Source organism: Eretmochelys imbricata, chromosome 1 (genome assembly GCF_965152235.1).
Source record: "Eretmochelys imbricata isolate rEreImb1 chromosome 1, rEreImb1.hap1, whole genome shotgun sequence".
NCBI lineage: Eukaryota > Metazoa > Chordata > Testudines > Cheloniidae > Eretmochelys > Eretmochelys imbricata.
The window spans coordinates 292,649,189-292,672,774 of record NC_135572.1 but is presented as its reverse complement, the minus strand read 5'-3'; the positions used below and the strand labels follow the sequence as shown (position 1 = coordinate 292,672,774).

Sequence of the window (23,586 nt, the reverse complement as noted above, 5' to 3'; positions counted from 1 at the left end):
AATAAGTGAGATCTATATGGTAGTAAAATTAAATGCAACAGGTGTTTACAGCAATTTGAAAGGTCTGCTGTAACTCTGAATTGCTTATGAGTTTAAGGCTGGCAGTCTCTCCTTACTTTATATTAGGGTTTGGCAACCTATGGCACGCGTGCCAATTTTTAATACAATTAAAAATCCTGCCCAGCCCAGCCCACTCTTCTCCGCTCCCACCCACCGCTCTCTCCTTGCAGGGCAGGCAAGCTTCCCACTACCCCCGCCTCTTCCCCCAGCGTGCAGGGTTCCTGCCCCTCCTTCTCTCCTGCCCTGCGGCCGATCAGCTGATGGCCCCTGCTATGGAGTGGGAGAGGGAAAAGCGGAGCCACAGCACGCTCTCTGCTCCGGGGACCTTGGGGAAGGGGGTGGAATCAGCATATCCCCTCCAGCCCCCTGCCGTAAGCTGCTCAGGACAGGCGGCTGGGAGCACCTCCATGACTCCAGCCCTCTGCCCTGGCCCCTGCACCACCCTCACACACCCCCAGCCCTCTGCCCTCTGCCCTGACCCCTGCACAATCCCAGCCCTGACTCCGGCACCCCCCACACATACCCAGACCCCTTCCCTGACTCTTGCACCCCCCACATCCACATCCCCACCCAGAGCACCAAATGGGAGCTCCTACACACACACCTGCACCCCTTGCACCAAATGGGAGGTGCCCAGGTAAGCGCTCCACACCCAAACCTCCTGCCCCAACCCTGAACCCCCTCCCTCATTCTAGCTCCTGGCCAGACCCTGCACTCCAACCCCGAGCCTGCTCCTTCACCCCCAGCCCTGTTCTCAGGGCACTCCCACCCTCATCTCAGTGCAGAGAGAGGAAGAGAATGGGCCAGAATCAGGGAGAAAGTAGGTACCTACTCTATGTGGACAGGGCCGGGACCCCAGACCGGCAGTGGGCTGAGCCGCTCAGCCTACTGCTGGTCTGGGGTCCCAGCCACTGCCCTGCTCAGCCTACTGCTGGTCTGCGGTCCCAGCCACTGCCCTGCTCAGCCTACTGCTGGTCTGGGGTCCCAGCCACTGCCCTGCTCAGCCCGCTGCCGGTCTGGGGTTCTGGCTGCCAATCCCTCGCCAGCCGGGGTACCGGGTGCAGGCCCCGCTCAGCCCACTACCGGCCTAGGTGAACAGAACCCCAGGCCGGCAGCGGGCTGAGCGGGCAGGCGGTGTAAGATCAGCATGTTAATTTAATTTTAAATGAAGCTTCTTAAACATTTTGAAAACCTTGTTTACATACGATAGTAGTTTAGTTATATAATATATAGACTTCTAGAGAGAGACCTTCTAAAAAACGTTAAAATGTAGTATTGGCACGCAAAACCTTAAATTAAAGTGAATAAATGAAGACTCGGCACACCACTTCTAAAAGGTTGCCGACCCCTGCTTTATATGCTGCAAGATCAACTTCTAACTATGGAGTAAACCCATTTTTTCATGCTCCTGTAATAACTAAATACAGTAGGTTGAGTGAAAGAGTTCTTACTTGAAATAGTCAACTAAGTAATACTGTGCAAAAATATTTTAAAATGAAAACATGTAATAGAATAGTGTGAAAGGTCATTCAACACCAAAGTACTAAACTACTACTTTCCATTCTTACCGTGTAATTGTAATAATTAAGCAACTTCTTCAGAGTAAGCTGGAAGAGAGCTTACATGTCTTGCCAAAACTTTTGGAATGGAATAGAGCTAACAAGCTGTCTTTTCAAATTGACTCATTCATGTATATATGTATAGTGACATTTTTTGTAGAAAAGTTTGTTAGGTTACATCCGAGTACATAATTTCAGCATTTACCAGTATAATATTGGAATGTTCTCATATTGCATATGCATACAAAATGAAAATATTGTAAAAAGTTATTACCCTGTATACACCATCCTTTATAATTAACCTTTGTTTGATACAAATTAAATGTTATCAGTTTAGGATGTGTAGAAAATTCTGATAAAATGTGAAAGTAGTTCGATTTATCTTTTGAGCGTAGTATATTATATCTTAGAAATGCTGGGTGTAGGACATTAGTTCATGAATCAAGAGCTTCATATGCTGTAGGAAGAAAGAATAAATGGTCAGTTTTCAGAATGAAGAGAGGTAAATAGCAGTGTCCCCCGGGGATCTGTACTGGGACAGTGCTGTTCAACATATTCATAAATGATCTGGTAAAAGGGGTAAACAGTGAGGTGGCAAAATTTGCAGATACAAAATTACTCAAGATAGTTAAGCACAAAGCAGACTGTGAAGAGTTACAGAGGGATCTCACAAAACTGGGTTACTGGACAACAAAATAGCAGATGAAATTCAGTGTTGATAAATGCAAATTAATACACAATAGAAAACATAATCCCAATTATACATACAAAATGAGAGGAATTAAATTAGTTTATACCAGTGGTTCTTAAACTTTTTTTTTCGCAGACCACTTGAAAATTGCTGAGGGTCTCATTGAACCACTTAATGATCTTTCCAAATGTTGTTTGTACCGTTTGCTAACTGTTGTAAAGCACTTGGGATAAAAGTGATATATATATATATATATATATATATATATATATATATAAAAAAAAAGTAACAAAACTTAACAAGTTGGAAGAATTGCTCTCTGAGGCTTCCAGGAAGGAGTTCCGAGGGATCCTCGATGAGGGCATGACCGCAGCCAGGGCGGCCCTCCAGGTGGTGTCAGACATTGCTGCTGCTTACACTATGGCTTCCGCTATCTCCATGTGGTGAGTCTCTTGGCTGCTTCTCTCTGGGCTGTCCACCGAGGCCCAGGCGTCTATGCAGGACCTGCACTTCGACGGCTGGGCCCTATTTGCAGAGCAAACAGACAGAAAATTGCATTGCCTCAAGGACTCCTGCACCACTCTGAAGACCCTGGGTCTCTATGTCCCAGCCCCGGCGCATAAGCAGTTGAAACCGCAGTAGCCTTAGGGCCAGGGGAACCAGACTCGGCAGGACCAGTCCCATAAACAAGCCAAGGGCTACAAGCACCGTCTGAGCCACCCACCTCCACCCTATTCTCAGTTGGGCTCGACCTAGAATAAGCAGAGGGCCAAATGGTCATTTTGAGGGTACGCCAGAGGGCGACCTACCATACTATTCCCCAGATCCATTTTTCCCAATGTTCTCCAACCGCCTTTCCCTCTTCTTCCCCGTCGGAAGGCTATAACCTCGGACCACTGGGTTCTCAGCACAGTGGAACAGGGTTATACCCTATAGTTCCTTTTTACCCCCCCTTTCCAGGGTGGATAAAAATCAAAGTTTTTTAAAAAAATAAATAAATAAAAAAATCGTATTTTTTCCTCAAAAAGCATTTTATCAAAAAAACCGATCTGAAGATATTTTTAATTAAGATACATTATAGCCAGGACCAGCTTTAGGCACCATCAAACCAAGCATGTGCAGCATTCTGGCCATCCTTTTTTGCTTGGGCAGTTGCGCTCTTGGAGCTTGGGGTGACAAAAAACATAGAGCCGGCCCTGATTATAGCTCAAAGATATCTCACCATGGAATAGGGATTATAAATTCTAATTCTATAGTATGAGACAATATATTCATGTAATGTTTAAGAAAAGTTTTGTAAATGATTTCCAGTAGTTCATGGATTAGGGACCAAATCTTATGGGGTTCCGGGGGCTCCTGTATAGATTATTTAGGTTAATCTTTCAATCTACGCAGTGGGACTCAGTGCTCAGTCTAGAAGATACCATCCGAGATGCTTATTTTTGCAGTTCTCAAACTGTGGATTTGTCTCTCCGGAGATAACATGCTTGCTAACAGCAAAAATGTTTTTAAATAAATATCTAAATATATAGAGGTGAGAAATAACAGACCTCAACCCTGTTGTCCCTCTGCAAATTTGTGTACACATTGTCAATCCCTTAACTTTCTCTAAAAGTACAATGTTTTAAAAAGTTCAGTGAATAGAAGGTTGTTGGGGGTGGACTAGATCTGGACAAGGAGAAGTCTGGAGATAAATGTGAGAAGGGAGGGACAGGCAGTAGAAACAAAAGTGAAACGTCTTTGAGCAGCATATTCCAGAAGTCTTGAGGTCTTTCTGAGTGTAGCCTTCATTGATTTGAGATTTACCATACCATTCTCTCACTAGAAGTGAAAACCTATAATGGCAGCAGGCCTCAAAAGAGACCCAGTTTGGGAATATTTTAGTGAAGTTCCTTAATTAAGAGGCAGCAAGTTTAAAACAAACAAAAGCAAGTAGTACTTCACACAATGCACAGTCAGCCTGTGGAATTTGTTGCTAGAGGATGTTGTGAAGGCCAAAACTAACTGAATTGGAAAAAGAATTAGAGAAATTCATGGAGACTAGATCCATTAGTGGCTATTAGATGGTCAAGAATGCAACCCCATACTCTGGGTATCCCTAGTCTCTGACTGCCAGAACCTGGGAGTGGATGATGGGATGAATCACTCAGTAATTTTCTTGTTCTGTTCATTCACTCTGAAACAACTGGCATTGGCCACTGTCAGAAAACAGGATACTGAGCTAGATGGACCATTGGTCTGACCCAATATGGCCGTTCTTATGTTCTTATGATGGTTAGTTGAGATAGAAATGTTCTATCAGTATGATTTTGGAATGACTTTTATTATTCATGAGTTGGAATACTATGAGTAGATTATGCAGTGGCAGTAAAACCTTTATACCTCGCCATATAAGTGTGTATTTGGTTTAAGCCACCTATTTTCCAGAAAAACTCTAGAAAGTCTTCAAAAAAAAAAAAACCAAAAAAACCCCTTTACAAAAAATAGTGCCAATAAAATATTGTATCGTTTGTGATCTCCCAGGCTGCCAAGATACCAGGTCTTCGAAGGGGAGGAAAATTATAGCTAACTCATTTTAGAAGCCTCTAATAATGTATATTCTAAAAAGTTATTATAGAATCATAGAATATCAGGGTTGGAAGGGACCCCTGAAGGTCATCTAGTCCAACCCCCTGCTCGAAGCAGGACCAATTCCCAGTTAAATCATCCCAGCCAGATGATTCTTTGAGGACCTGCTCCATGATTTTTCCAGGGACTGAGGTGAGGCTGACTGGCCTGTAGTTCCCAGGATCCTCCTTCTTCCCTTTTTTAAAGATTGGCACTACATTAGCCTTTTTCCAGTCATCCGGGACTTCCCCGGTTCGCCACGAGTTTTCAAAGATAATGGCCAATGGCTCTGCAATCACAGCCGCCAATTCCTTCAGCACTCTCGGATGCAACTCGTCCGGCCCCATGGACTTGTGCACGTCCAGCTTTTCTAAATAGTCCCTAACCACCTCTATCTCCACAGAGGGCTGGCCATCTCTTCCCCATTTTGTGATGCCCAGCGCAGCAGTCTGGGAGCTGACCTTGTTAGTGAAAACAGAGGCAAAAAAAGCATTGAGTACATTAGCTTTTTCCACATCCTCTGTCACTAGGTTGCCTCCCTCATTCAGTAAGGGGCCCACACTTTCCTTGGCTTTCTTCTTGTTGCCAACATACCTGAAAAAACCCTTCTTGTTACTCTTGACATCTCTCGCTAGCTGCAGCTCCAGGTGCGATTTGGCCCTCCTGATTTCATTCCTACATGCCCGAGCAATATTTTTATACTCTTCCCTGGTCATATGTCCAACCTTCCACTTCTTGTAAGCTTCTTTTTTATGTTTAAGATCCGCTAGGATTTCACCATTAAGCCAAGCTGGTCGCCTGCCATATTTACTATTCTTTCGACTCATTGGGATGGTTTGTCCCTGTAACCTCAACAGGGATTCCTTGAAATACAGCCAGCTCTCCTGGACTCCTTTCCCCTTCAAGTTAGTCCCCCAGGGGATCCTGGCCATCCCTTCCCTGAGGGGATCCTGGCCATCCCTTCCCTGAGGGAGTCGAAGTCTGCTTTCCTGAAGTCCAGGGTCCGTATCCTGCTGCTTACCTTTCTTCCCTGCGTCAGGATCCTGAACTCAACCAACTCATGGTCACTGCCTCCCAGATTCCCATCCACTTTTGCTTCCCCCACTAATTCTACCCGGTTTGTGAGCAGCAGGTCAAGAAAAGCGCCCCCCCTAGTTGGCTCCTCTAGCACTTGCGCCAGGAAATTGTCCCCTACGCTTTCCAAAAACTTCCTGGATTGTCTGTGCACCGCAGTATTGCTCTCCCAGCAGATATCAGGAAAATTAAAGTCACCCATGAGAATCGGGGCATGCGATCTAGTAGCTTCCGTGAGCTGCCGGAAGAAAGCCTCATCTACCTCATCCCCCTGGTCCGGTGGTCTATAGCAGACTCCCACCACTACATCACTCTTGTTGCACACACTTCTAAACTTAATCCAGAGACACTCAGGTTTTTCTACAGTTTCGTACCGGAGCTCTGAGCAGTCATACTGCTCCCTTACATACAGTGCTACTCCCCCACCTTTTCTGCCCTGCCTGTCCTTCCTGAACAGTTTATAACCATCCATGACAGTACTCCAGTCATGTGAGTTATCCCACCAAGTCTCTGTGATTCCAATCACGTCATAGTTCCTTGACATCACCAGGACCTCCAGTTCTCCCTGCTTGTTTCCAAGGCTTTGTGCATTCGTATATAAGCACTTGAGATAACCTGCTGATCGCCCCTCATAGATCATATAACCCCTTATAGATCATCTTAATATTATTTTAATGTCTATCTCACACACAATAAGGGCTAAAAATAAATGGCAAATTATTTTGGAAAGGGGGAATTCCCAGTGCTTCAATGCTATAAAACATCCATTTCTACCATTGATAGTTTGCCAAATACCAAACCATAAATTTGTAGTTGTTTTATAGGATTGCTCTTTATTGTAGACCAGTATAATTACACAGGGAAATTCCACATAAGAAGGAAAGGCAGCTGTGTAAAGCTGCTCAAAAGTTTAGAATGTTACAAGTAGTCTCATTAGAGAGGGATTATTGGACAGACTGTTGCTGATGTGGTAAAATGTGCATGATATATTGTATGGTGGTGGTGTTCATCACATGGATATTGCAACCATAAATGCAATATAAATATGTTTTTATGTAGTTTAAGTAGACATTACTCAATACTTAAGGTATTTGAAACTTTGAAGCATAGCTAGTTTGTCATTCTGCTGGCTTCTTTAAAATAAGTCGTCCTAAACCACTGAGTGGTGAGGTGGCCAAGCAAAAATGTGCTGGGCTCTCCAGTGACTGATGACTGGCCATGACCTGCTGTAGGGTCTTTAGCTGAGAGGGAGACAGGGAAGAACTGCCTGGACGAGGTGTCAGAATAAGCCTCTTAAAGGTCTGTGGAGCAGGCAGGGAGTTGTGTACAGAGCCTCAGAGTGGGGTAAGTTTCTGTTTGGCAAAAGACTTCTGAGAGTCCCTGAGCTACCTGGGGTGAGCCCTGGACTCATGAGGTAAAGGGTTTTGGACTTCTGTTGGATTTTATGTTTTTGTTGTACTCTTGTTTATGCTTCAAGTGCAGGTGTTTTTTTTTTGTTTTTTTTTTGGTTTAGGTGTAGGGTTAAACTATGGTTCTAAGAAGAGAAGACACAGAGGCAGCTGCTGCACTTGATCTGTAATAGATAAGCTACTCCTGTGCTATCCCTGAGAAGTCTCAAACTGTTCTTTGTCAGTTAAGTCTCTCTTTATCAATAGCATAACGTTAGCCATCTATGTCAACTAATAAGAAAGTCTTGAAAAGCAAAGCATCGTTACAGAAAGCATCAAAACTTCCTGCTATTTGTCAGATCCACTGTGTACCAGGAAAACTGAGTTGCACGTTAGGTTGGCCCAGTCAAACTGCCATCTGTCTTGCCTCATGAAGGCTAAAGGAAATCTGCCCATCTCTTATTGTGAGATTTGGCTCATTGGTGATAGGATAATTGAGAACACCACCAAGCAAATATTTGCTATAGAGATTGGCACCCAGTGCCAGTAATACAAAATCCTGGCCTTTCAAACAAGGTCTTTTCCAGGTTGCCATCATTTCAAGGTTTTGCAAAACATGGGCAATGTTCCTCTTTTTGATACTTGGGCAGGGATGACTGGAGCTAAGAATTCTTCACTCTATTTTTGAGTTTGTCGAAAAGGGATGTGGTAGAATTTTATAATGGAGCTCCCTTCTGGTTCTTTTCAGCCCTGGATGTTCTGTAGAGGAATTTCCTCAGGACTTCTAAGTGCTTCCCTCCTAGGTTCCTTAAAGTTTCTGCCTCATTAATAATTATTAACACAACTGATGAAAACTAGACCTGAGACCTGTAAGGAAAGAAAATCTAAACTGTTTTCATTATTTGTAGTAAAGCATGAATTTTTGAATTGAGAGAAAACGCAGGGAAACTTTAATTTATAGAAAAAACAAGCAAAATAACAATAAAATGGACATGCTATGACCTGTTGAAAAAAGATTTGAGTAGAGCCATTGATAATGTTAATGAAATATTTTATATCTTCAAATGAAAATCTGTATCAGAAAAGAATAGTCAGTCACCCTGCCAATGCCAACTGAATGATTTTTTTTCTGAAAAATATATTTGCTAAGGTAATTAAGTTCCCAGAAAGATAATGTAGGTCAATCAGTTGCAGCTCTGGAATTGGTATTAAATTGATTTGAGCTGTAGAAAGACAGGCATGTTAAATGACGTCTCAACTTCTATTTTCCTTCAAATGTTTGAAAATTTAGGAAACATTTTTAGTACAGCCTTCAAGAGGGTTTACTGCTTGTTTCTCACAGGAGTGCACTTATAACACTTGAGACTGAGAGGAGATAAATGTAGTAACTATATGCCCATCTCATTTAAATAATATAGCTTGCAAGATATTAGCTAAAGTGGAACTTTAGGGATTTGAGATAATCTTGCTGGAAATAACATATTAATCTGTTTGTAATAATAATAATAAAAAAAATTCAAACAATGAAGGGTTACTTGCCAGTACCGAGCTCTCAAAATATATTGCCTCTTCACATTCCCACTGTAAGAGTCATTTGCTAGGCTTTATTATCCCAGAACTATTTTAAAGTAATGTAAATGCTGTCCTACAGTTCAGATGTTCCAACATGGTTATAAAAGGTACTATCCCATAACCACCTTTGGTTCCTCCCTGCCTCTTCTAAACTAGTTGTACAAATCTGAAGAAGTAGGGAAGGAAAGGGGGTCAGTGTGGTTGTGCAAAGAAAATATGTTCAGAGAATTCCATATGCAAGTAATTTTTCCCCAACCTGAAATTACCTATGCAGATCTACACTACAAGAGATGAACAAGTGGCAACATTCCTCAGAAATACTACTTGAAAAGTGGTTAGCTGATTAAACACTGGAGGACTACTTCACTGAAATGAGCATTCAGTTTGGCTCCAGTTATGAAATAGTAATATTGAGTAAAAGTGACAAGTGGCAATCTGACAAATATCTATAATAAATACATTTTCAGAGAGAAATCTTGGAAGTGGTTGCTATTCTGGCAGAATGAGTATCATGTGTCTCTAGTGCTGATTTAAATGTAAAACTTAAATTGTTTAAATAATCTCGGGGCAAAAATTGCTTCACCTTAGACTTTTTGCCAAAAACCTCGAACTAGGATGATTTTCAGAAGGGTTTGGTGCTTTTGCATAATACTTTTTGATGCAAAGGATTTGGTGCTCTGCATAACATACCTCAGAATTGCTGTGCTGCTTTGTGTATTAAACAAAGAAACATCCCAAACAAACTAACTGGAAGACATGATTACATTCTGATAAAATTCAGAAACCACTTAGGGAACCTCCATTTTTCTGCATCATTGTTCTAATTCCTGACAGAGGCAAGGCAAACACATATGTGGTAGTTGTGTTGTCTTTGAGAACTTGGACCACTTTTTTCCTGTGGTTTGTGGGAAGAGAGCTCTGCAGCGGCAACCTTATACCCAAAATGGCCTCCCTTAGCTTCCAAAACTGCCTAAATAGTGGATGGGCCTCTTCTCCGGTCCTCCTCCTATAAGCTGGGGATGGCTAATATCCCTGTGAGGAAGTTACTATTAAATCAACTTGTACCTTATAGTCCCAGGTTGTTGGGTGGGCATAAATTTAGGATGAGGTCACCCGGTACTTATCTTTTCAAAGGGGGTCACGGAGGTACATGAGGCTGTTAAATAAGAATAAATAAATAGTAGTAAAAAGTAATGTCTCTAGCTGAAATCTTCTTGCTGTCTAGGCTGCTACCTAGAACTCCAGAAAAAGTCAGAAGGAAGGAATGCAGCTGATACCCTTGAATCCCGGCGTGATTATTGTAAACATTATCTGTTAACTAGAAGATGAATTTATTTTGGTTGCCCTAGACTCTGAAATAGAACAATTAACTTAGAATTTTAATCACATTCCTTGAGGGGAATTTTTTTTGAAGGACAAATCATCTAGTTAATAAAAAAAAAAACTACACCACTGTCACTAGAAGTGGTTGGCTACTAGTGCCAGAGGTGGTGAAAACTGAGTGTTGATCCCACTCCAAATGGGAACATGAGTTAGGAATGGTCAGAACTGACTTCAGAGAACTACGTATGATCCTATTTTACTGATAGGTGGAAATAGTTACCTTCAAATCTGAGAGCTCTGAGTCAATTGTGATTTCATTGTCACCTGCCTTTCATTGCAGCGTGTAGCTACACATACTCTACATGCCAATGCAAGAGGTGTGCAGTGTAGACATGGCCTTTGTCCACTGACAGTTTCTCAGGAGAGGATCATGGAAAAGTGATCTTTTTTAGGCCTCAGACTGTAAACTTGCCCTCTCCTACAATTCCTAGGGCCCAGTGGGTTCCCATAATCTGCATGAAGAAAGAAAATGGGATAATTGGTCTCCAAAGACATGGAGAGAAAAATGGAATATAAATGGATTGCTGCAGAGTTCTTTGGTGAAATCAGAATTTCTGCTCTCCAGAGAATGAAGCATTTGCTGGAAGCAGAGGAGCAGAACATCACATCCTTTGCTTGTTCTGCTGACTCTTAACATGATGAACAGTTTTGAGGCTGCCTTTGTTTGCTCTGAGAGTTGTACAAAATTGGGCTCCTGACTGTTGCTGAAAATACTGCTGCTCATACCTAAATGAAAACATTTACTTTCTACATGTAGATTGGGAAAAAGTGACACAAAACTCATGTGTGTTTTTCTCTAGTCGTCTTAAGTTATTGTAGTAAAAAAATCACTTGTTTTTTCTGTAATTCAGCAAAAAAATATTTTTGGACTATATGAGATACCACAGTAATGTAAAGAAATGTGGAACACAACTGCTGGATACTTGTTGAAACATGGGCAAGGAGGTGAAGGGGAAAGGACATTTCATATATTTATTATGGTATTACTCTAAACCAAAAGAGTATTTTGGCAGGAAATTTGAAAAAGGTAAATGTAAACATAGAAAGTAACGGTGACTCTTGCTGAGTTCTTGCCATTACCCTTACAGTGTGAATGGTGGGGCTTAGCCTATACAATTGGCTATCTGCTCTGGGAATTTTAAATGTTTTCTAGTTCTGCTTGACGGTCTCTTAATCATTAGTTGATTTAAGAGTAAGGATGGTCTTGCGGTTAAAGCACTCACTCAGGAGATCTGATTTAGATTCCTGGCTCTACCACAGACTTGCTGTGTGACATCAGGCAAGTCACTTAGGTTACAGCATTTGGGAGGTGTAATTCCCAGCTCAGGCAGACATACGCAGGAGCAGATTTACCATGAAACAGACTGTGCGATGGCACGGAGCCCCCAAAATGCAGGACATATCTCATCTGACAACCTGCCTGAGTCACGGCCGGTGGCACAGCAAGGCGCAGGCAGGCAGCCTCCAGGCCGTTGGCCAGTGGCTCCACGCCGCTCCCGGAAGGGGCCGCCTGCTGGCATTCTCTGTGTGCACCTGGCTGGGGAGAGGCAACTCTGCATGCTGCCCCCACCCTGAGCAGTGCACGGAGGCCTGCTGCCTCCCTCCCCCCAAGGGTCGCACAGAGATTTGCCAGCAGCAGGGCTAAGGTGGCTCCCTGCCCGCTCTGCCTCCCTCTCTCTGTCGTTCCCGGAAGCGGCTGGCATATCCCTGTGGCCTCTGGGTGGGGGCGTCTCTGTACGTTGCCCCTGCCTTGGGTGCCGACTCCGCAGCTCCAGCCCGCTCCCAAACTTCCTCCCAGAGCCCAACCCCTCCCACACCCCTGCCCCAGCCCAGAGCCTGCACCCAGCACCCAAACTCCCTCCCAGACTCCAACCCTTGCACGGCCTCCTACACCCCAACCCTCTGCCCCAATCAAGGTACCTCACTTCATTTTCATTTACTTCCCATTACTTATAATATAGGAGGAGGATGAAGGAAAAAAGAATGAAAAATGGGCGGGAGATATAATCTTTTTCTTGGCTGGGTCCCCTGGGGTGGGGTGCCGAAAATGAAGCTGCACACGGGGCCCGCTAATTCTAAATCCACCACTGGACATACAGCCACAATGTGACATTGGTCTGAGCTGGGATTGCAAAGCAGTACTTTAATATAAGTAATGAATTATATGTAATTGTATAGCCTCCAGCTTTAGATTTTTAGGTCGTAATCTTCGTATGGTTAGTGTAGTGTTCAGGTTTTTTTGCTTCCTTTTTTAAAAAAGTTGTGTTTCTAGAACATGAACAGCTCAGTGTAAAAACCCAGAATCCAGGCTGTCTTTGGATAGCATAGTCTGGTGGGTTGATTTTGGACCTCTGAATCAAGAACTCCTGTGTTTGTAATCTTGGATCTACTGCTGAATCACTGTAACCTGGGCCAAGTCATTTAATCATTCTGCCTCAATTTTCCCACAAAAGCGTGTTGAGGATTGATTGATTGATGTTTGTACAATGCTTGGAAGTGTAAAATGCTTTGTTTCACTAGTAAAAGTAAAAATCCAATAAGATGCTGTCAGGAAGGCCACTCTTTCATTGAAATATGTTAAGAATATTGCTTACTGATTGTATTGTCGATTGCCATCGTGCCTGTATGTATATGGGGGAAAATACCTGGCACAAAAGATGTTTGATTAATCATTTCCATACTATTCCCTGAAGGAATAGTGAGAAAATATCCTCTTTTATTGAATATTCATTTAAGAATGCAAGATGACTGTGTGGGGGCGGGTGGAGGGGGGGGGTAAACTTGTGCAGGCCTTGTGGAAAGCAGCAACTTCAGAACCTTATTTTATGTAAACCTTCCTCTCGCTCTTCATCCCCCCCCCCATGTCATATCTAAACAAAGCCTGATTCTTTGAACTCTTACTCTTGTTTGTAATCTTTGCTAAAGGAGTAGGTCCCATTAACTTCGGTGGTTTTACTCACTTGAATAAGGACTACTCTTGCAAGTAGATTTTTCAGGTTTCGGTCTTTCATTTTTGATTTCCCCTTCCGTCAAACAATTGTTATAATCTACTCTTTTAGTCACCAATCCTAATGTTAAAATGGAGCCATCATAATTATAAGTGTACTGTGTTCAAAGAGCTAAATCTTGGTCCCATTGAACGCAATGAAGGGTTTTTCTATTGATTTCTTTGATCAGTATTTGACACAAAGCAGCAAGCCATTAGTTTGCATACATGCTCTTTGACTACAGGCTTGTTATAGAGTGGTAGGGTGAGGATGGAGGGGCAGTTTGGCTTATAAGAACCTTTTGTAAAGATTTGAAAGCACAGTAAGCGTTTCTATCAATTCGCTGGATTCTCCTGGCTTTATACCAAGACCTGTCAAGCCATGTAAAACAATTAGAATTCATAAATGTTTTGTACACAATTACCTGTCCTCTTGTTTGCGTAAGAGATTTTTTTTCTTGAACTAGGACAGAACCAGCAGGCATCAGTAAGACCATAAAAGCACATTGGGCTTGAGAGTATCCATCGTAGACATCCTCAGCGGACCTATGGTCTTGATGGACTGTGCATGTAACTACTTAGACTTATTTATCACTAACTGTTTTTCGGCCAGTGATAGTAATATTCAGTTGGTTTAAAAAAGGAGCTTGTTGTTTAATTAAACCATTAGGCTTAGGAAGCATACTGAAGCTATATTATTATTAAATGTGAAAAGTTGTTATACTTCAATGTCTGTCTTGATCTTCAGAAGAAAGGCATAAATTCTCATTTCCAATTTAAAAAGCAGTTTTAACGTTTTAACAGGTAATGTGGACAGAGTTGCCTTGCCAGAATTTTCATCTTCTCATCTGTTGTGCTATCCTGGAATCTGAAAAGCAGCAAATAATGGACAAGCATTATGGTTTTAATGAAATACTAAAGGTATCTGCTGAGGTTCTTAATTTTAAGTGTAAATTAACTTTTTGAATGGATTCTTTTCTGGTTCTGCACTGAAAAAGACATAGATGTACAGTGTGTCTCCTGAGCAGTTATAGTTACTTCATTCCAGAACTCTTTAAGGGGCAAGGCAACCCAACAAATGTAATTATGGATCAGTAATTTTTCACCTATATTTAGAGGTTAAACCTCTAGTGTTGCGTTAATAAGTGTCAATAATACTTTCACTCTAGTAGATAGAATATTCAGCACTTACTCTTTTTAAACCGTCTAGGAAGTTGCATAAATCTAAATCATTGTTACCTTATCTTCTATACACTTATTTATTACCTCTTCAGCTCTGGGAATTATGGTTGCCTGGTGTGATATGCTATTGTATATTACATTAGAGTAAGAAACACTGATACATACTCATTTTAAGAATCCTATAAAATGCTGATCAATTGCTTTGAGATATTGAACACATTCAGCTCCTGTTTATCAATGCATGTGCAGTGTTTTGAGCATTTTGGAGGTTTGACCCCTTAATGTCCATCGTGGCACTTACAATAGAGGAGAATATTATTATTTTAATACAACAGCATATTTTTTTCTAGTCTACTGTTTTCCATTCTTATTTTTTGTGAATATATTTTTAGCATATAAATGAACTGTCTATGAAAATTGATGTGGAAGATATACTCTGTAAAGCGGAAGCAATTTCTATCCAGATGATGAATTGCAAGGTAAAGTTATTTTAAAGTATATCTATGAGTATTTGAGAGAGTAAAAAAAATACATAGTTGTCTATATTCATATACATGTATAGCTTTTGAAATAGTCCCTTTTGAAATAGTTAAGTTTTTGGAAGTGATGGAAATATGCTATCAGCCTTTGATTAGATATTTACAAAAGCCTCATATACTTGTCCAGGCAAGAGTTGTACATTCACTATCAAAAGTGTATTATTGTGTGAAAAAAGCTGGAGTTTTGCTCTTGGATAGGTTATTTTTACTTCGTTCAGGTTAGATTAGCTGGTATACAGTTGAGTTGATTTTTGATGTGTGGGGAGGGGTGAGAGGGGAGTCTGAGTTACCCTGCTGCCCGCTGGACTAAAAGCACATAGACTTAGTTTTGTTGTGTGCTGAAAAGTTGAGTATTGATAGATTGGTAGAAAAAGTTTTAGGCAGTGTTATGAAATTTATAATGGTTGGTTTGATTTGATTTGACTTATACTTTGGGTTCAGAGCAAAGATGAATAGCATTGTTAATCAGATAATAATTACATTAATATAATTTAGACTGTGGCATAAAGGTTCCCTATCACCTTTAAAGATCTTTTCAGGGAGCAAAGATAGCAGCTGGTAATTTTCTTGAAAACAAGCAACCCTTACGCAAAATTAATATTTAAACACATTTTCACTACAGATTAGACTTCTATTCTTATAAGTGCTTTCAAGAAGTTATTAAGCATAATATGCTTGCTAATGTGTTTCAATTAACTCTTCAATTTTATTTGTTTAATAGAATAAAAAATACAATGATAAATGTTTCCTCCTCATAGGAATTGCCTCAAGCAGTTTGTGAGATCCTGGGGATGGAGAACAGTGCTGTAACAACACCAGATTCAGACACTGGAGAAGATGAAAGTGTTACTATGATGAGTCGTTCTGCATCAACATATCAAAATATCTCCATGCCTGTAACTGCTGCCAACGGAACAAAAGATAATGCACAACATATGGCTGTGACACATATTGCCCATAAATTGACACCTACATAATTACACTTGGTTAAATTCTTGAAGAGACACTTTACTGCAGCTCTTTTTTCAAGCACTTGAGAGGTGGATGTTTAAAATTTGGTGTTTGATTAAGCTTTAAGGTTTTGGAAAGAAATTCTGTACTGTAATGCTCTTGCATTAAAGCTTTACAACATGACCTGACCTAATTATTTTTGTAGATACTTCTACCGAAATAGCCTTTTGTTTTCAATAACATTCCTTACTATTTTTGTAGCAAAGTGCATTTCTTTTTTGGTGATGAACTGGAAATGGCTAATAGTTACAAGGTGGGTGATTTGGAAATGATGCATCTGCTGAGTTTTGACTTTTATTATTCTAAGCTTTGGTGATTCTTTGGTTTTGATCAGATTCAAAATGGGCAAACTGAAGCTCCTGTACAGCATTTCCATGCTGAAAAGATGCTGATTTCCAGAAGAGGAACATTTTGTAAATGAACAGAGGTTTTTCCTTCTCAAATGTTTACAAAAATATTTGTTGCTGTTTGAATGTAGATTTGAAATGGATGTTTTGACTTATGACGTTTTAATGTCCAGATGCTGAATTTTGTGTAACCCAGGAATGGACAAACAATATATTTTTTACATTTAACATCTCTTCACTTACATATATATATACTATCTACATAAGCAATTGTTTGTGAATACTAAAAGGATAGGCATATTTTCAATATTTGAATAAACTTCACTGTTCATTAGTCAGTTTGACCAAATTAATACACAACAATTTCAACCTGGGGTCTTTTTGAAAACTATTTTCTAAATAATAACTATTTCTTGTGGGCATGATCAGTCCTACGCCTGGTGTAATTTTACAATTAATTTCTTGCAAAGTTTATCTTTACCAATAATGTTTATTAAATTTGCTAGTAGTATATTAACTGATCAGTAAACTCCTACTTAAACTGTTTCTATGTCCGACTCCTTAGGGCATTTAAAAGCAGGTACAAAACTATTAGAAAATAGTAATCACAATGATCTTAAAACATTCTTTTGTATATGAAAAAGGCAGTGTGAGTTTATACCATGCCATGCTGTATGATCTTCTTAAGTCTTGTGGTATTTAACAAAACTGATTCAATATATTCATTGTTATTTTGCAACTATTGTACATATTATAAAATAAACCTCAAAACCAATTTAGTGTTTTTTAATTAAATCATATTTAGAGAAAAAACTTAATTGTCTGGTTGTTGATATGAGAAAACAGATAGAAGATGGGACATAGCTAATAGCAGTTTCCAAGTCACTTAAATTTTGTTTTGAATGGTAACGAAGGGCAATGGAAAAATCTGATTTCTCCAGAACAGAATATATTATTCATCTCAAGGTGGTTGTTGATAGTGAGTAGGCAGAGGAGGTATTTCCCCCTCCTACTTTGGAACAACTTATTATTATAAATGATGCTGGAACTGTCCAAAGCAAATACTTAAATTGACACAAAAAGGCTTCAGTCGATAAAGCAAATCATTGCAATGACTGGAGACCTGGTTCAACTTCTCTCACCTGTTGTGAGCAAACATGGCAAAGAGTTAGTTGAATCAGTACAGATTTCATTTTTAATATCATCAGTGTGTTATCTCTCATCAGTTAATAACTAAAAAACTCATTCAGCAAAAGTCAAGGATTCAGAACTCAGCATCTCCACAGTCTTTAATTTCCTGTTTTACAGGAAATTGCTTGGAAGCATCATGATACCTTTGTTCCCTTTGGGTAATTCTTTTTACATAACAAGAAATCTAATGCTTTATTTGTTCTAGTATATTACATGAGTTAAAAGTATAAAATTAACGGAGTTTTGCTTTAGTGTGTTCTAGAGCAAAATACGTTGTTTCACTGAGAACCTTGCACAATATATTTCTAGAATATTTGCATGAATAACCCTGTGAAAGAAATGTTATATAGGTAATATGGCTAAACCATACACAAGCTGTGAAGTTTTAGTAGGAAGACTGTCATGGCAAGCTTTGCTCATTTCTTGGCCATTATCTCATGTATTCTATATTATGAGACCCTCCCCCTCTCCCCCCCCCCCCCAAAAAAAAAAAAAGTCCCCAAAGTGTAATCTGCAGGGTTATTGTGGCTTTTTTCTTTCATGAAAAAACACAATGGAACAGGTTCCCATCCCTCCCAAATGCACAAAGATTTTTTTTTTAAAGGCATATTGTCTGGTTCATCTTGTATGTGTATGCATTTCTCAAATCTAAAGAGGCACGCATTTTCCAAATTATAATGGTTGCCTTTCTGTTCATTAAAATGTAAGAATACAGTCCCTCGGTCCGATAATTCAGTAGGCCTACCAATCTTCACCCTGTCCTTAGATACCAATATCTTTTACCAACTTATTTGCTTTTGTAATACCTATCCTTATCCAAAACAATCTGTGTGTGTTAAAACATGTTCCGTTGATGCTGAGCTGGCTGGAAGGAATGCAGAGGTGTTCAGAATAGTATAAAATTCTGAATTCAACATATCCTGGCTTTTGTGAACTTACTGTCAACAATTTGATATAATGAATTGTTGAAAAACTACCTTTGCAAATCTATATTTGGGATACAAATCTGGATCTTCGACGTTAAATGGTAGAAAAGGAAGGAACTCATGTTTGTTTCATGAGCTAGCATTAAGCTTATTCATCCTCATGTTAGCATCTTCATATGGGTTCATGCTATGACAGTTATTTTTTTAATTCAGTCCTGCTGGCTCAGAATCTTTTATTTGAAGTATCTGTGTGTGGTTCCAGTGTTTTGTTAATTAAATCAAGCCATATCGAAACTGCAACAACAATATCTTCAGCCTGTAATTTGTCAAGCCCTTCGAATTGCGAAAAGCAACCTTCAAATTGCTTTTGTAAATTGAGTCTCTCCATAGAGTTCCGTCCTTTTTGTGTAAAACAAATCCTATCTTTAGATCAAAGACTGTCCTGAGATCCATGGATATTTCAACACATTTATGGAAAATACAGAAAGACAATCTTTGAGAGTTCCACTCAATGCCATTGGAAAGCTGGGGTATCAGTCCTCCTTTTTCAGATACCGCTGACAAAGCTGGTGGTTGCAGAAGAAATGTTGAACTTCTGCAATGTGGCTTAGAACTGTGCTACCTGTTACTCCTTTCTCAACAAGATTTGAATAGTATGGTGAACATAAGTATATTAGAAGTTTAGGAAGAATATATTCAGGTTGAATTGTTTCAATCATTTCTTTAAATTGCTTATTTTTATTACACAGAAGGTGTTGTTAACATTAAAAGAAGGTTGCAACTTTCTTCGGTTAAACTCTGCCTTTCACTTGCTGTAATGACCGTATTGATTGATAGATCTTTGCCACTTTTGGGGTGTTGAAGATTAAAAGGGTCAGCACTTGAGCTGGTGCTAAAGAGCTGCTGGAAGGCTTGGAGCGGGTTGGATATGTTTTGATGACAGTGATGGCTCCATTGCAAGATCACTCATTAGTAGACTCTTCTTCTGTAGACTGTTCAGTGATGCAGCGGAAGGAGAAAAATCTACCACTGATTTTTATGGATGCATTACTCTAATCTGAGACCACGATCAGCCTTAATCATATGGTAGTGTGATCTTGGATTTATTTTAAGTGTAAACTTGACTCTGAATTTTTGGGTTTTTGTAATGCTTGGTTTGGGGATAATTACAACATCCCTGTCTTTTTTTTAAACTGTTAAAGTACTAATACTCTCAACCTTAACTCCATTTATTACATCAGTTATAAAAATATATATAGTTTTGCTTATCTGACAGTCCACAATAGTGATTTGCCCTTACAGGCCTGCTCATACAAAAAATTACACTAATTTTGAAGATGCCTTCTCTTGGATTTTTGTTTGCTTTTTGTTTTGGGCAAGAGGAGAGCTATGGGAAAAAGGAGAAACATCAGCGGTTCCTTGAAAGTTTAAACCTACTCAAGTGTTTGATTTATAGTAGCTTTTAATGTTGCCAGAAAGAAAGGATGGATTAGTGAGAGGAAGAGCGTTACTTATCTGTACACATCTGAAATTTTAAACCTAGTTCAATTCAACTGAAATAAATGTGTAGATGGTTTGTGTGTCAGACATGGTTTTTAAACAATTGTGTGTGCACCGCTGGGGGGGCTAGCGAATGTGTCTTAAACACTCTTCAGTGGAAGAGAATATGTATTGGTTTGGCATAAAGGATACCTCTGAACAGTGTAGGTGCTACACTTGTGCTATAAGAGTTGTGGTTGCTTTAAGGACTATAATCTCAAATTCCTTGATTTCTATTTTATTTAGCAACTTTTTTGCATTGAACTGTAAGTTTGAGTGAAGTTGAGCATTGAAAGAATGTTAATAGATCCCATCTTGTTACTGATTTTGTCCACTTGGAGAATTTTTTTAAAAATTTTCATATGGTATTTTTCCTAAGGACAAATTAGTGACTTAATGTTGCATTGTTGATTATTCTGCTCTAATTGTATTTGTATAGTGATTGCTTTTTATATTCCTAGGACTTCTCTATGTGGTGCTTTAGTCCGCACCAAAGGGGTGTAAATTAGTGAGTCATGCACCAACTGGTCAATATGGACCCTGCTGGTGAGCACTAGAAGTTCTCTAGTAATTTCCCATTTCATAACTTGCATCCCAGCTTAGAATAAAATGTACTTCCAAGTGCTATGGCATTCACTGCTAGAGATGTTAACAGGAGCTTTGGGACAACCAGATTTTAAAATGCTGCAGTTTCACTGGCTGCTCATGGCTGTTGAAGTGTGATGCAAGTGAATCCCTATCTAGTTAGAGTGTGACATTGCCCATCAGATAAATATTACTTCCAAGAAAGAAAGTTTGACTCCCTTCCCACACACATAACACACACCTGCTCCTTTTCAGCCTGCTTTTTAAATTCCACTTTTTAAAAAGGAGAGTGATGTTTGTTACAGACTTGTATTGCAGGCGTTCTCAACCTTTGACACCGCCCTGCCCCCCACTGCGCACGCAACATGCTGTAAAAACTCCATGGCTCACTTGTGCCACAACAACTGGCTTTCTGCATATCTAGTAGATTAAAAGCCAGGGCCGGTGTTAGGTGGTAGCAAGCAGGGCAATTGCTCAGGGCCCCACGCTACAGGGGGCCCCATGAAGTTAAGTTGCTCTGGCTTCAGCCTCAGGTGGCAGGGCTCGGGCTTCAGCTTTCTGCCCTGGGCCCCAAGGAGTCTAATGCCGACCCTGCTCTCTGGTTTATTTTGGCAGACCCTCTGGAACCTGCTTGCGGTCCCTTGTTAAGAACTGCTGTCATATTTTATCTGATGGTTTGTTTGCCTGGGGATAGTGACTGGAATAGCTATTTCAGAATAAGCTATTCTGCAATAGCTATTCCAGAATAACTCCCCTCATGGACACAATTCCAGAACAAAAGTGATTTTTTTACTGGAGTACTTCTTCTGCTTAGAAGGGCGCTCATTATTTCCGAATGCGGTTTATTCAGAATAGCATCCACAGGGGGAGCTATCCTTGAATAGTTGTAGCAGAATGACTTATTCCACAATAGTTATTCTAGTCAATTTCCCCATGTAGACAAGTAGAGCCCTGCATGGATACAAAAATAGGGATCCACATACAATCCGAATCCGCCAGGATCAACCCACGATGCGATCCACTAGCCATCGTTTACCTGTATCCATATCCACACCCGCAGCAGCAAGCTGTCTCACAAGGGCTAGCGACGGGGGAGGCGGGGGTGTCTTGGAGGGAAGAAGCAGTGCAAGGATGGGGACTGGAAGTAAGGAGCAGTGTGGGGGCACGGTCTCGAGAAGAAGGGCGGCGTGGGGAAGGGGCCCGAGGGGTGTCACATTGCATGCTGCTCCTGGGGGCTCGCAAGCGATGACACATGACAGCAGCACTGCGTGTTGCATCACAGTGGGGCAGACGGGTGAGGCGCTGGGGCCCTGCCCACTCCAGGCCCAGGACTGGGAGCGTGGCCAGTGCTGCCGGGCTGGATACGCTGGCGCTGCCTGAGGAGGCCCAAGCTGCTGGAGACGAAGCTGCACAGTGAGCGAGTGCTGGATAGCCCCATCTGCAGCCTGCTGCCCAGTCCCAGCCACTGGCTGCTGGCCACTGTCCCCGAGTGCACTGTGCACCTTGGGTTGCCTGAGCTGGATGCTGCGGGCCAGGTGCCGCCGGTGGGTAGAGCCCTGCGTGGTTGTATCTGCATCCGAACCATTATCCACAAAAATGGTCAGATATCCACAGATTTGCAGGGCTCTATAGACAAGCCCTAACAGTGAATTTCCCTAGATGTGGTCCTCTGCGGTTGATGGAGAACAGGATGGTCACATGGCTGTGGGTGCTAATACACATTAAAATAACCAGAATACATTAAATGTTTTAATAACATTATTGTCTCATGTAAAAAATTGCTGTATTTGCCACATTGGTGTTACGTGATCATGGATGGGAGAGAAGATTCTCTATGCTATTAAAAATAGGATGAAATTGGGCTATACAACCATGGGGTGGGGGAGATGATCCACAAGATCATCTTTATTTTAAAATGGGCAATCCTACTTGGCCCTTAAAAGACAAATTTTTAAGAGGAGACTGAAGCTCTGTCCAATGCACCTGCATTAGGATAAATTATTGCTGTGATTGCACATGCAAATTGAGTGATAGCATGCACAAATGTCCAGCGGAGTATTTCAATAGACATTTACATGTGCAACCATTGTACTTGAGTGTGCAAACATTTGTTCCTTCAATGAAGACATCAGGAATATTTACTCAGGGGTTGAAGAAAGAAAAGGAATTATGATTCAGAATATGTTTTGTTTTCTTAGGGCACTAATCACATTATTACTAAATTCAAGAAGTGCTGTATTATGGAGGCACTGGTCCCAACTCCAGACTTAAGTTTGAGTTCCATTTTGCAATTAAAGCAGGGATTTAACCTCTTTGTTTGGTATGAAAAATACAGTGTATGCTTCCAAAAATGATACCACTTAATCTGTGGAACAGACTGCATTTTCTGAGAATTTACAAGAAATTTTGTAATTTGAGTTTTAATTAAAATTGGGCCTTTAAAGAAATTTAGCACTTGTCAGTCTGTTTTCTTTTTCATCAGCGATCTTCACAATGGAATAAAACAGACTTTCCAAACTGTCCATATAGTTAAAATTAATTGACCTTCTCTGCAGAGACTACATGTGAAGAAACCAATTTATAATTAAACTAAATTAACAAATGTATCTAATTATTAATATTGTTTAGGTTAAACAGCCTTCGGTCAACAGCTAAGATAACTCTTAGGCTGTTTTCATTAGTTAATAAGACACCTTTCTTTCCTAACGCAAGGTAAAATCCTAGCAAAAACAAAGCAGTTCATAGTTTTCACAGACGTTAGCAAGTTGAGTTGGACTAATTTTTTCCTCAACTTTCCTCCACTACTAACGTCTGTAAAAACTACAAACTGCCATCTTCACGGGATTTTAACTTGAGTTAAGAATGCACCTTTCTTCTCAAAACCAAGCTGAAAGGAGGTCCCCTGAGACATCAAAAGTAACTCCCATCATCACCTTTCCACTACAG

At 40.5% G+C, this 23,586-nt stretch overlaps 1 protein-coding gene across 4 annotated transcripts in view; it reads left to right on the top strand.

The window, feature by feature from the left end:
- The window catches only part of TBC1D15 (TBC1 domain family member 15), an 83,497-nt gene extending 66,323 nt beyond the window's left edge, over positions 1–17,174 (top strand). For all 4 annotated transcript variants that reach the window (XM_077832784.1, XM_077832780.1, XM_077832778.1 and 1 more), the window contains 3 exons: positions 14,125–14,241; positions 14,895–14,981; positions 15,800–17,174. In XM_077832784.1, the coding sequence (XP_077688910.1) occupies positions 14,125–14,241; positions 14,895–14,981; positions 15,800–16,018 (423 nt within the window). In that variant the 3' untranslated portion in view covers positions 16,019–17,174. The remainder of the gene's footprint in view (positions 1–14,124; positions 14,242–14,894; positions 14,982–15,799) is intronic.
- Positions 17,175–23,586: the final 6,412 nt, after the last annotated feature.